General features: G+C 52.0%; 1 protein-coding gene across 1 annotated transcript; it reads left to right on the top strand.

Annotated features, from left to right (window-relative positions):
* The first annotated feature begins 12,126 nt into the window (after positions 1-12,126).
* LOC109745160 (uncharacterized) lies at positions 12,127-13,893 on the top strand. The gene has a single exon (XM_020304323.4). The coding sequence runs from the start codon at positions 12,281-12,283 to the stop codon at positions 13,550-13,552; it is 1,272 nt and encodes a 423-aa protein (XP_020159912.1). The 5' UTR covers positions 12,127-12,280; the 3' UTR covers positions 13,553-13,893.
* Positions 13,894-14,400: the final 507 nt, after the last annotated feature.

Consider the following 14,400-nt stretch of genomic DNA (forward strand, 5'->3'; position numbering starts at 1 on the left):
GGGAACCATGCTTTTATAAAAACCTGAATACATAAACTGAATTAAAACAGAAAAGAGAAATAACTAAAAGAAAAGGAAAAGCAGAAGAGAGAGAGAGCAACCCCCTCCCTGGACCGAACCCACCTGGGTCGGCCCACCTAACCCACCCAAGCCAGCCTAGCCTCCCACGCTCCCCCGGTCGCCTTCCTGTTCGAGCGACCGCGGGCGCGATCGCCATCCAACCACCTCACCGGCGACGCCCGACGAGAGGATAAGGCCTCCACCGCCCCGACGCCTCGGCCCCCTCGCCTCCCACTTGCCCTGCCTCCCCCCCCACTCGCGCCAGTCCCTATCCCCTCGCACACTCGCTCCCCCTCCTCCAGATCCGCCTCGCCGACGCGCCGTCCGCCGTTCTGACCGTGGCCACCGCTGTCCCCGTCCCTCTCCGACAAGTCCCCGAGCGCCGTCGTGCCCCGCGAAGTCTTCCTCTACCACCGGACCAAGCCAGGAGCCCCCACAACGAGCGCGGCGCTCTCTCCTTCCTCTGCTCCGACAAACGCCGGCGTCGAATTCGGCCACCTCGCGCCTTCCCCGAGCCCGCGAACGCACAACTACAGGGCCCGGTGAGCCCCGCTCTCCTCTCCCTCTCTTGCCAGCCTCTGCCCCCACCGTAGCTGCTTCCCCCCGTCGTGCCTGAGCTCGTCGCCGCGGTGGTGCTCGCTGCCGTGGCCACAGCTCGCGGAGCTCGCAGTCGACCACCCCGTCGTGCTCAGCACCTCCACCCGCACCCACTGCACGCGCCCGCTACTCCTCCCGCTCCCCTAGCGCCTTCCTCGACGGGGCAGTGCTCCGGCCGCCGCTGCGAGCTCGTCTCCGGCGAGCTCGTCGCCTCCCGCCTGCTGTCGACTGCAGCAATCGACTCACGCGAACGCCATCTGCCCGTAGAGCCGCTCCGCACGCCGAACCATGCCCCGCCTTGCCGTCCCCGTGGAGCACCTGAAAGTGTCGCCGCCGCCGTCGTTGTAGCTCTCAGCTCCGGCCACCCCTCCCTACGAGACCACCACGGGTGGATGCGGCTTCGTCCGCACGTTCGAACGCGGCCGGCCCCGTGCCAAACGGTGGCCCGTGGCTGTTTTCCGGCGAGACCTGGGGCACTCCGCCGCGAAAACGGTCGCCGGAGCCCCTCCCCAGTGCCTTGCTGACGTGGTGCCGCTGGGGCCACCTCCGCAGCCAGTGACTGGTGGCCCCCAGTGGCCCCGCTGACCTCGTTGACTGCTTTGACTAGTCAACGATGCTGACTGGGCAACCCCAGTCGCCGACATGTGGTCCCCCGTGATTAATTAAACTAATTTAATTTTAAACTAATATGCTAATTACTTTAGTGGCTGACAGATGGGGCCCATCTGCTAATTGACCTAAGTAGTTGAATTTAACTCTCTGGTTAACCCACAGTGTATGACACATGGGACCCAGCTATCAGGTTTGACCTGAGTTAGCTGGGTTTACTGCTGACCTCCTGCTGATGTCATGCTGTTGCAATAAACTCTTTTCCTGAATTAGTTTAAATCTGATGATTTCAGAATATATTTAAAGCTTTGAAAAATCATAGAAAATAAACCGTAACTCCAATGAAAATGTTTTCTACATGAAAGTTGCTCAGAAAAATCCAACGGATCCGAATACGCGGTCCGTTTACCTGTCAGGTCCCTCTAACTATCTGAACATGGAACATTCCCCCTCCGGTCATCTGTCTGACACAGGTCCGGAACCGGGATTACATTCCCGGTTGAATTCCCCCTTCACCTATATCGTGTAGCCATACGTTAGGTCACACCCGGCACAGCATATTGCCACATTATACTTTGTGATGCTATGTTTGCTTTATATTTACTGTTTCTTCCCCCTCTTCTCTCCGGTAGACCCCGAGACCGATGTTGCCCCTGTGATCGACTACGTCGACGACGACCCCTCCTTGCCAGAGGAACCAGGCAAGCCCCCCCTTGATCACCAGATATCGCCTATTCTTCTCTATACTCTCGCATTAGAGTAGTGTAGCATGTTACTGCTTTCCGTAAATCCTATTCTGCTGCATAGCCTGTCTTTGCCACTACTGTTGTTACCTTTACCTGCAATCCTACATGCTTAGTATAGGATGCTAGTTTCCATCAGTGGCCCTACATTCTTGTCCGTCTGTTGTGCTATACTATCGGGCCGTGATCACTTGGGAGGTGATCACGGGTATATACTTATATACTTTATACATGATACATGTGGTGACTAAAGTCGGGTCGGCTCAAGGAGTACCCGCGAGTGATTCACGGATTGGGGGCTGAAAGGACCTTTGTCCCGACGGCCCTCTGGGTGGATCTTTGTGGCGGAGCGACAGGGCAGGTTGAGACTACCTAGGTGAGAGGTGGTCCTGGCCCTGGTCGGTGTCCGCGGTTACATCAATTAACACGCTTAACGAGATCTTGGTATTTGATCTGAGTCTGGCCATTTGGTCTATACGCACTAACCAACTACGCGGGAACAGTTATGGGCACTCGACGTCGTGGTATCAGCCGAAGCCTTCGTGACGTCGGCGACTGAGCGGCGCGCGCCGGATTGGACTGGAACGCCTGCTAGGCTAGGTCTACTTCCGGCCGCCCTCGCAACGTGCAGGTGTGCAATGGGCGATGGGCCCAGACCCCTTCGCCATAGAATTTAGGCCGGCGTGCTGACCTCTCTGTTGTGCCTAGGTAGGGCTGCGACGTGTTGATCTTCCGCGGCCGGGCATGACCCAGAAAAGTGTGTCCGGCCAAATGGATCGAGTGTGTTGGGTTATGTGGTGCACCCCTGCAGGGAAGTTTATCTATTCGAATAGCCGTGTCCCTCGGTAAAAGGACGACCCGGAGTTGTACCTTGACCTTATGACAACTAGAACCGGATACTTAATAAAACACACCCTTCCAAGCGCCAGATACAACCTGGTGATCGCTCTCTAACAGGGCGACGAGGAGGGGATCGCCGGGTAGGATTATGCTATGCGATGCTACTTGGTGAACTTACCATCTACTCTCTTCTACATGCTGCAAGATGGAGGTGGCCAGAAGCGTAGTCTTCGACAGGATTAGCTATCCCCCCTCTTATTCTGGCATTCTACAGTTCAGTCCACTGATATGGCCCTTTACACATATACCCATGCATATGTAGTGTAGCTCCTTGCTTGCGAGTACTTTGGATGAGTACTCACGGTTGCTTTTCTCCCTCTTTTCCCCCTTTCCTTTCTACCTGATTGTCGCAACCAGATGCTGGAGCCCAGGAGCCAGACGCCACCGTCGACGATGACTCCTACTCCCCCGGAGGTGCCTACTACTACGTGCAGCCCGCTGACGACGGCCAGGAGTAGTTAGGAGGATCCCAGGCAGTAGGCATGCGCCTCTTTCGATCTGTATCCCCGTTTGTGCTAGCCTACTTAAGGCAAACTTGTTTAACTTATGTCTGCACTCAGATATTGTTGCTTCCGCTGACTCGTCTATGATCAAGCACTTGTATTCGAGCCCTCGAGGCCCCTGGCTTGTATTATGATGCTTGTATGACTTATTTATGTTTGAGAGTTGTGTTGTGATATCTTCCCGTGAGTCCCTGATCTTGATCGTACACGTTTGCGTGCATGATTAGTGTACGGTCAAATCGGGGGCGTCAGAGATAAGTACAAGGAACGTTTCTTCTACATACTCGTTTTGCATGGTGAAAGACTTACCCGCCGCAATCTTCTTGGCCGCCTGAATTTCCTAGAGGGCGTTCTAGGCTTCGGCTCGTGCATCCTGTGCGCTCTGGCGGGCCTTCGCCAGTTCGGACTCTTGCGCCTTACAATCGCGCTCCAAGGACTCAAATCTCTCAATCGCGCCCTGGAGTTGTTGCTGCGCCTCGCCAACCCGGGCCTCGTGCTTCTCGCGCGCGGCGCGTTCCTTGGCCGCTTTGTCCTCGGCCTCGGCTGACGCCTTCTTGATGGCTGCCACCTCGGCCGTGGCCCCTAATAAAGTTTATGACACCTTAGTCCAGACGGACTATTCATTTTTTCTTAAAATGTACCCACAGGTTACTGCATACCTTGGCTATCCTCCAGCTGCTTCTTCACGAGGCCGAGCTCCTCCTCGGCCCGCTCCAGTTTACGCTTCAGTCCGGAGACCTCTGCAGCATGAGCGGTGGCAGCCTGTAGCGAGACCTGCTTATTCACATAGACAACTTATGTTAGACTCCTGCGATATTTCTTCTTGATCCTCTGTTCGGCTTTTTCTTCCCGAACACCAAACAGAGCATCAGGGGCTACTGTCTATACTGTGATATTCTCCCTACAAACACATTACTTACCTCAAAGCCCGATAGAAGGCTAGTGCAGGCTTCGGTCAGTCCGCTTTTGACGAACTGAACCTTCTCTATTACCGTGCCCATAAGGGCGCGGTGTTCATCCACAATAGAGGTGCCTCGTAGCGCCTCCAGCAGATTATCCGGTGCCTCTGGTTGGACAGAGGTCACCGGCGAAATAGGCACATTCCCTCCTTTTAGGGAATGCAGTTCACTGGACTCCGGAGCCGCGTAGATCTCCGGAATGGTATCCGGCTCAGGTCCGAAGGGAACTCGGCCCCCGTCACCAGTCCCCATAGGGGCTTTTTCCCCCATGTGTCCGGAGACTGAGGAATCATCCTGGGGCGCCACCCCGACGATCTCCGGAAGCTCCCCCCGGTCAGGGAAGTTCTTTTGCGACACCACCTCGTCGTCACCCTTGGGAGAGACGGAATGAGCAGGTGGCGGAGACATGCTAGCCATCTCCTTTGAGTCTAGCGATCCCTCTGTCGAGGATCACGGGGAGCCATCGCGTGTCGGACTGCAATAACAAGGTTTAAAGTATATCAATATTACAAATTGGGAAGGCCAGACGTTTTGGGACTCTGGTACTTACGAGGCGGCCCGAGGCTTGGTCCGGCGAGGTCGCTCCGGACTGCTATCAACATCCCACACGGAGTTATCCACGAGGGAGCCTCTAACCCTCTTAGGCACTTTCGCCTCCGGATTTGTGGGGGTCGCTCTCTTCTTCCTCCCTACTTCAGGTGGGGAGTCGTTTTCTTCTTCCTCTTCGTCGTCGTCGTCAGCGGACGAAGAGGAAGCCTCGTCTTCGGACATCATGTCCGGAGCACCTTTTTGGCGAGGGCCCTTCTTGGCCCCTTTGGCCCCTTTCTTGGACGTCTTCTCTGGCACCTCATAAGGTGCTGGAAAAAGCATTTTCGTCAGTAATGGAATTCTTGGTCTTTGGGCAGCGGAGCCGGACAGTTAATCCCCTCAGCTACCTTGATCCAGGCCTGAAAACATGGGTAGGAAAGCTTAGGCTCTTTCTCAAAACATGCTAGTAAAGGGTACGCCTTGAAAACATTAAAAGAACTTACCGGGTTAGCCTGGCGTTTTAAGCTAAGCTCGCGATCTTCGGTCGTGGGCGGTGGCGTCTCGCCGGCCTTGAAGAGCACTTTCCAGATTTCTTCATGCGTCGTGCCGAAGAGCTCTAGTAGCGTCTGGTGGTTGGCCGGATCGTACTCCCACAGATAGCAAGTCCAGCGTTGGCACGGAAGGACCCGACGAATGAGCATGAACTGGACCACGTTGACAAGCTTGATCTTCCTATCTATCATGTTCTGGATGCACGTCTGGAGCCCAGTCAGCTCGTCCGAGGGACCCCATGTTAGGCCCCTCTCTTGCCAGGAGGTGAGCCGCATCGGGATTCCGGATCGGAATTCGGGGGCCGCCACCCAATTGGCGTCACGCGGCTCGGTGATATAGAACCACCCCGATTGCCACCCTGTCACCGTCTCTGTGAATGAGCCTTCGGGCTAGGTAACATTGGGCATCTTACCCACCATGGCGCCTCCGCACTCTGCTTGCTGGCCGCTCACCACCTTCGGCTTCACATTGAAGGTCTTCAGCCATAGGCCGAAATGAGGTGGGATGCGGAGAAAGGCCTCGCACACGATGATGAATGCTGTGATGTTGAGGATGAAGTTGGGGGCTAGGTCATGGAAATCTAGCCCGTAGTAAAACATCAGTCCACAGACGAAGGGGTGAAGGGGGAAGCCCAGCCCAAGGATGAAATGTGTAAGAAACACAACCCTCTCGTGGGGCTCTGGAGTAGGGACGATCTGTCCCTTGGCCGGGAGTCTGTGAGCGATCTCCTTGGCAGATATCCGGTCTCCCGAAGCTCCTTGATATCCCTCTTCTTGAGGGAGGAGGCCATCCACTTACCCCCAGCTCCTGATCCGGACATCTTTGGAGTGCTTTCTCGGACGAGGGAAAAGCTAAAAGCTTGGGCGCTGGAGCTCAGGGACGGAAGGACTGAGGAGGAGCCGAGGTGCGGGTGAAGAAAGGGAATCCTTATCCCCTTATAAAGGCCATGAATATCAAGCGTCTCTCCACTCGCCTTAAAACTCGCCTATTCCCAAGGACCGTGCAAACGGCACGGTTGGGTCACCCACGCCCGTATTGATGAGAATCCCGTAATAAGGGAACACGATCTCTGCTTCGACAAGACGTGCCAATGGCAACCGCGTCTCGAAACGTGGAGCGGCAGACGAAAAATGGTTCAAAATTATGACCGTACAGACGTGATGTCATGTTGTAAAAAGCTGTCAGCAGATTAGACTCGTGTAAAAATATATTCTCTCTGCGGTTATGTATGGTCTGTGTGACAGGTCCGGATACTATCATCGCATCCGAAGACTATATTGAAGTTAGGATAGAAGGGAACCCGCCTTGCAATGCCGAAGACAATCTGCGTGCCGTACTCCTCGTCATTGAAGCCAGGTTCAGGGCCTACTGAGGGAGTCCTGGACTAAGGGGTCCTCGGGCATCCGGCCTGTTATCCTTGGGCCGGACTGATGGGTTGTGAAGACATGAAGGCCGAAGACCGTACCCGTGTCCGGATTGGACTCTCCTTGGCGTGGAAGGCAAGCTTGGCGATCGATTATGAAGATTCCTTCTTATGTAACCGACTCTATGTAAACCCTAGATCCCCCCGGTGCCTATATAAACCGGAGGGGGTAGTCCGGAAAGGATACATACTCATTACCATAGTCATACATGTTAGACTTCTAGGGTTTAGCCATTACTATCTCGTGGTAGACCAACTCTTGTAACACTCATATTCATCAAGATCAATCAAGCAGGAAGTAGGGTATTACCTCCATAGAGAGGGCCCGAACCTGGGTAAACATCGAGTCCCCCGTCTCATGTTACCATCGATCCTAGACGCACAGTTCGGGACCCCCTACCCGAGATCTGCCGGTTTAGAAACCGACAGGGCCCACGAGGGTGGGGGGCGCGCCTACCCCCCTGGGTGCGCCCTCCTGCCTCGTGGCCGCCTCGCGGAGTTCTAGACTTCAACTCCAAGTCTCCTGGTTTGCTTTCGGTCCAAGAAAGATCCTCGCGAAGGTTTCGTCCCATTTGGACTCCGTTTGGTATTCCTTTTCTGTAAAACTCTAAAATAGGCAAAAAAAACAGAAACTAACACTGGGCCTTCGATTAATAGGTCAGTCCCAAAAATAATGTAAAAGAGCATATTACAACCCATTAAACATCCGAAACAGATAATATAATAGCATGGAACAATAAAAAATTATAGATACGTTGGAGACGTATCATGGAGGCGCCCCCCCCCAAGCCCAAACCCAATTGGACTAGGGTTGGGGGGGCGGCCCCCCTTTCCTTCTCCCCCCTTCTCCCTTCCCTCCTTCTCCTAGTTGGAATAGGAAAGGGGGGTGAATCCTACTTGGACCGGGAGTCAAAGTAGGACTCCCCCCCTGGCGCGCCCCCTCTAGGGCCGGCCTCCTCTTCCCCCCTCCTTTATATACGTGGGAGGGGGCACCCCAAAGGACACCAAAAAGTTTCTCTTAGCCGTGTGCGGTGCCCCCCTCCACAGTTACACACCTCGGTCATATCGTCATAGTGCTTAGGCGAAGCCCTGCGCCGGTAACTTCATCATCACCGTCGCCACGCCGTCGTGCTGACGGAACTCTCCCTCGTCCTCAACTGGATCAAGAGCTCGAGGGACGTCATCAAGCTAAACGTGTGCTGAACGCGGAGGTGCCGTACATTCGGTGCTTGGATCGGTTGGATCGCGAAGAAGTTCGACTACGTCAACCACGTTACTAAACGCTCCCGCTTTCGGTCTACGAGGGTACGTGGACACACTCTCCCCGCTCGTTGCTATGCTTCTCCTAGATAGATCTTGCGTGATCGTAGGAATTTTTTTGAATTACTACGTTCCCCAACAGATACAACACAACCCAAAACTCAACTACCATCATGATGTAAGCACGGCACCACAAAGTCGAAACAACTAACATCATTGAGACAACACCACTTGCACTGACCTAGAGGAAACCAACTGAACAATGAGGTCACTAGTCTAGAGGCAACCCAAACGTTTCCACCTACATTTTGAAACGGGATGGTCGAACTCAAACAATTTATGTGAACTCGCATATTAACAACGCATTTGTTCCTTCAGTTTCATTAATTCTGCCTTCTCTTTTAAGCCTACACTACTCATCAAATAAGTTGGGAGGTGCAGCCGTATCCAAGTTCTCAAAATCATTGGAAAAAATTAAAACCCAAATATTTTGAACTACATATCAAAATGGAGATGGTCAAACTCAAACATTTGATGTGAACTCTCGTATTAAGAACACATTCATTCCTTAAGTTCCGTTAATTCTGCCTCGTCTTATTTCGAGCCAACATTGGTCACATAATTAGTTGGGAGGTGCAAGTGTATCCATATTCCCAAACCAATTGGAAAAATTAATACCCAAACGTCACCACCTTTATTTTAAAACAAAGAGGTCGAACTCAAACATTTGATGTGAACTCACATATTAACAACACATTCCTCTTAAGTGTCATTATTTCCGCCTTGTCTTTCGAGCCTACATTGTTCATATAATAAGTTGCGAGGTGCAATAGTATCCAAATTCCCAAAACCATTGAAAAATTAAAACCCAAACATTTCCATCTAAATTTTGAACCGGAGATAATTGAACTCAAACTTTTGATGTGAACTCTCATATTAGCAGCACATTCGTTCCTTAAGTTTTGTTAATTCCACCTCTGCTTTCGAGCCTACATTGGTCAGATAATAAGCGAAAATGTTATCTAGCGTCCGTTCCCTAGGAGGGATTTCCTAGCGAACTACCTTTTGGCCGTTGGATGGAAAGCACGGATCTTAAAACACTTGTAGTAGCCACGCCACGTGTGTGACTCATCGAGCCGCACCTAATCCTCACACTCGCCTTCTCCCCACCCCCATCCTTTTCCATTTTGCGATGACGATGGCGAGGTGTGTGTGTGTGTGTGTGTGTGCGTGTGCGTGCGTGCGTGCGTGTGTGTGTGCGTGTGTGTGTGTGTGTGTGTGTGTGTGAGAGAGAGAGAGAGAGAGGCCACACCCTGCTCCCATCGCTCTTCCATTTCCTTTTCAAAACAGAATGGGGAATTTGTAAGATTTTTTGTAACATTCACAGGGCAAAAGGTTTTAACACTCACATAGAATTTTTTTACAGAGCATGACAAGTTTGTGAGAACAATTGGATTGTTATCATCACATGGCAGTTAGTAGAGGGGGGTTGTTCATTGAAAGTTGTCATTTTTTCCCGACAATTATTGTTCCTATAACTTTGCCATGGCAATTCATACATATAATTGCATTTTCTGTTGTGTGGCACTTTTGTTTGTAGAGCTTAGTATGGCCTTTCTTTTTACATCCATGGCAAATTACTTGTATGAACCATGACAGTTTTTATAACGTACCATGACATATTTAATATGTATTTTGCCATGGTATTTTTTGTGTCACTGGTGAAAAATGTTTGTGTACATGGCATCTTTATTGTACAAACCATGGCATTTTTATTTCAAAGATCATGGCATTTTTAATACGCATCTGCCATGGCATATTTAATAGGTATCACATGGCAGTTCATATAGGGGGTTTGTTCATTGAAACTTGTCAATTCTTTCGACAGTTGTACCACTGTTTCTATAACTTTCCCATGGTAATTCATACATACCATGGCATTTTTCATTGTATGGCACTTTTCTTTGTTGAGCTTAGTATGTCCTTTATTACATTCATGCCAAATTATTTGTACAGGCCATGGAGGTTTTTTATAACATACCATGGCGTTTTAATATATTTTTTATCATGGCAATTTTGTGTCAGTGGTGAAAAATATTTGTGTACATGGCAATTTTATTTCCAATATCATGGTGTTTTTAATATGCATCTGCCATGGCATTTTATGTCATATTTTTTTTGATTGTTCATTTGATTTGCCAGAAGAAGTTTAATAGGCATATGCCATGTAAGGGTGCATTTTTTTTCCATGGCATTTTTGTAAAGGATAAGATGACACATTTCATAAATCTTTGTGTCCTTACAAACTTGGCATTGTTTCCTCAAAAGCAAGGCAAATTTTTCTATGATGTCATGGTATTTTCCATAAATCCATGGCAAAACATTTTTTGATGCTTTTGCCATGGCTTGTTTATTTATTAAGAGCATGCATTTTTATTCTTAAGACATGGACTTTTTATCGTTTAAGAGCATGTCATTTCTCTATTAAGAGCATTGGAATTTTCATCTATAACATGGTAATTTTTCTTTTTGGCATGACACCTTTTATTTTTGAAAATACAAAGCTTGGAAGTTTCTTAATATTATTTTCATCATAGGTTTTTTAGTGTCATGACATTTTTATTATATCAATCACGACATTTTTTTTTCTTTTTAAAATTTGCCATGTACGGCTCTCACACGATAGCATTTTTTAGCTAAAATACTGTTATTTCTTCATTTTGGCAAACTAGTAGTCTTTTATATACATATCATGGCAAAAAGACATTTCTTTATGTGATTCTTTGTTTTAGACAAATAAAACACACAATATGGCATATTTTTATAATTGTATCATTGTAGTTTCTTTGAATTATTTTTGTTTTTCTGGGATGTTAGGCCTGCTACTTTTTTATAGTGGCTATAACCTGGGAATTCCTGACCATTTTTCTTTCCTCTCGCACGTGATGCTTTGTTAGCAACGTATTACCTAGGGTTTGCAAGGGGTTCGCGCTGGGGCGGATCCCACAACGAACGTTCCTCAGAGATTAGGGTCTAATAAGTTGGGTGGTGCAACCGTATCCAAATTCCTAAAACCATTGGAAAAAGTTAAACCCAAACGTTTCCAACTACATTTTGAAACAGAGATGGTTGAACTCAAACATTTGATGTGAACTAACATATTAACAACACATTCGTTCCTAAAGTTTCGTTAATTATGCCTCCTCTTTCGAGCCTAGACTTGCCAGATAATAAGGTTGGAGGTGCAAATTTATCCAAATTTTCCCAAAACTATTGGACAAATTAAAACGAAAAACTTTTCCAACTACATTTTGATACTCAGAAGTCGGTCCTGAACCTTTGATGTTAACCAGTAACATATTAACATCACATTCTGTTCTTAAATTTCGTCAAGTCCGATTCCTCTTTCAAGCTTGCATTGGTCATATAGCTGGGAGCTGCAAACATATCCGAATTTCCAAAACCATTGAACAAATCAAAACCCCAACGTTTCCACCTACATTTTGAAACAAAAGATGGTCAAACTTGAACCTTTGCTGTGAACTCACATATTGACAGCCCATTCTTTCCTTAAATCTCGTTCATTCTTCCACAATCAGATTTTTTTTCCGGGGCCACATTGGTCAGGAAAACCCAGCATCAAAACTCATTCCCAAAACCATTGAACAAAACCCCATTCCCCCCCCCCCCCCCCCCCCCCCCCCCAAAAAAAGAGAAGAAGAACAAAACCCCATGTTTGCCGCGCTCGTCCCCTCTGGCCGTAGCTGTACCGATCCGGCCGGTGCCGTTTTTTACAAACGAAAAACCCGCAACCCGACGCGCCTGTATTTTGCCTCTGCGCGCACCCGTAAGGACCACACCGCAATCTCCTCTGCTTTCCACGAACCGGACCCCGTCCAGCCAGCCAGCCCGCCCGGTTCGCCCGCCAGCGCACCCAAACGGCACATTTTCACCGTAGCCCCGCCCCGCTTATATATACACGACGAGCCTTTACCAGAATCCTTTACCCCGGCTCGCTCCCACCCCCACCTCCGTCCACGAGATTCGCCGCAGTCTGTCGTCTGGCTAGCTAGTGTGAGAGTGCGATCTGCTGATTAGCGTGCGCGTGTGATCCCGCCCGTGGATGCGCCTAGCTTGCCGCCGGCAATGACCTCCGCCGTCGCGAGTAGCCTGGTCCCTGCGGCAGCAGCAGCAGCCGCGCCCACGTATGGCTGCCGCGCCTCGTTCGGCCGTGATGCGCCTGAGGAGACGCCGGCTGTAGTGTCTTCTGCATCGCCAGCGCACCCCGCCGTGGCCGCGCCCGCGATCTCCAAGGACTTCATCGACTTCGAGTTCAGCCTCGGCGGGGGCGGCTGCACCACCAGCATGCTCCCCGCGGACGAGCTCTTCGCCGACGGGAAGCTGCTCCCGCTCCGCCGTGCCGATGCTTCTGCCGCTGCCGCTGCCGCGCCTGAGCCGGAGCCCGCCGCTGTGCCGGCTCCGCCCCGGCTGGAGGCAATGCCGTCGTCTCCGGAGCCGATGAGGCCGATCCGGGGCGGCGCGGCGGCTGGCGCCGCCGACCAGTACGTGTTCTCGCCCAAGGCGCCCAGCTGCTCGAGCCGGTGGCGCGAGCTGCTCGGGCTCAAGAGGGCCGCCGCCGCCCAGAGCCCGAGGACGCCCTCGCAGTCGCAGTCGCCAGCGGCCGCATTGGCGAAGACTCCCGGGAGAACGACGACGACGACGGGCTCGTCGGCGGCGAGGTCGCTCAAGTTCCTCCTGCAGCGGAGCAACGGCGGGCGTGCGTCCACGGGAACGGCGTCGGACCTCGCCTCGGCGCCGCTCCTCCGCGACAGCTCCGACTCGGAGGCCTCCCTCTCGCTCGCCTCCTCCCGCTTCTCGCACTCCTCCTCCTCCTCCTCCTCCGGCCACGACCACGACGACGTCAACCCGCGCTTCTCCCTCGACTCCGCCGCCGACCCCAACCCTCCCCGCCTCCGCCTGGTCCGCTCCTCGCACCGCCACTCCACGTCCAGCCGCGCGGCCCACAGCCCCGCGCGCCGCCGGCCGTCGCCGCCCAGGCAGGACGCGTCCAGGTGCCTCTCCGTGGACTCCCCGCGCATGAACTCCTCGGGCAAGATCGTGTTCCAGCAGGGCCTGGAGCGCAGCTGCAGCTCCCCGTGCAGCCTCCACGCGGCGGCCAGGTCGCGGTCCATGGCCCGCGCCGTCGACCGGTCCTACTCGTCCGGCGTCCGCGTGGCGCCCGTGGTGCTCAACGTGCCGGTCTGCTCGCGGCCGGTGTTCGGGTTCTTCAAGGACAAGAAGGAGTCGGCGACCAGCAAGGACTCGTCATCTACGAGGTCGTCGTCCCGGTCGTCGACCCTGGGCCGGAAGCCGACGCCGCAGCGGTGGAGCGGCGAGCTGCCGAGGCCCTGCGGGTGATCCGTCCGAGCCGAGGAGACGGCGGGCGGGCGATGGAGTGCGTCGTCGTGCATGGAAAGCGACGGGCTAGGCTAGGGACGCAATGATGGATGTGAAGGAATGCATAGCGCTTTGTTCGGTTTGTAACTGATTTGGTTTGTTCTTTGGGGTGCTGATGAGAAGGTCTAATCAATTGACTGTTCTTCTTTTCTTTTCTTTCTCTTGACTGTAAATTTGGAGTTTTGCTCTTCTTCTCAATCCTCAAGGCCGTTGTAGCTAGCGCATCTGATTCTGATTTGGTTGCTTGAAAGACGAAAGATCACAAGATGTTTTTCCATCCAAACGGGTGCTGTTTTTGAAAAGATGCACATCTTGTCAACTTGATTCGAATGAGCAAATGATTCACACTCTTGTCATTGTTCAAACCAGCAAATGCATTGCTCTGCCGATCGATGGAGCTGGCATAGCGCTGTTACAAATGCAGGCAAACAGTGGGAGTGGCATTTCTAGGGCAGAGCAACGGGAGGTGGCGAGCCCCTCATTTTCCGTGCTTATCTGCATCGAAGTCAGCAGCCGTGGCAGGAGGCCAGCCACTAGCACTAGCCAGTAGGCGCCCGGTCCAGGGCCCATTTCATAGCTGAACAGGCCGGTCCAGAGCACTCAACAAGAGCTGAACCGCTCCGGCTTGATCTGGATCCATGGGCATCCGGTAGGGCACTGTGCCGCATGTGCTCGCCGTCTGAATATTCGCGCAGAGAAGAAATTTACTCCTCCGCCAGCGCCCTCAGAACTAAAATAGACACGCTGACACCAAAGCCTCCGTCCCCGCGCCCTGCATGCCCGTTACGGCATCATGGCCTCGCTCCGCC

This window comes from Aegilops tauschii, chromosome 7 (genome assembly GCF_002575655.3).
Source record: "Aegilops tauschii subsp. strangulata cultivar AL8/78 chromosome 7, Aet v6.0, whole genome shotgun sequence".
Classification (NCBI taxonomy): domain Eukaryota; kingdom Viridiplantae; phylum Streptophyta; class Magnoliopsida; order Poales; family Poaceae; genus Aegilops; species Aegilops tauschii.

What these genes read in the sequence shown, in the direction of transcription:
- LOC109745160 (XM_020304323.4), top strand. Translation starts at nt 12,281, where the DNA reads ATGACCTCCGCCGTCGCGAGTAGCCTGGTCCCTGCGGCAGCAGCAGCA.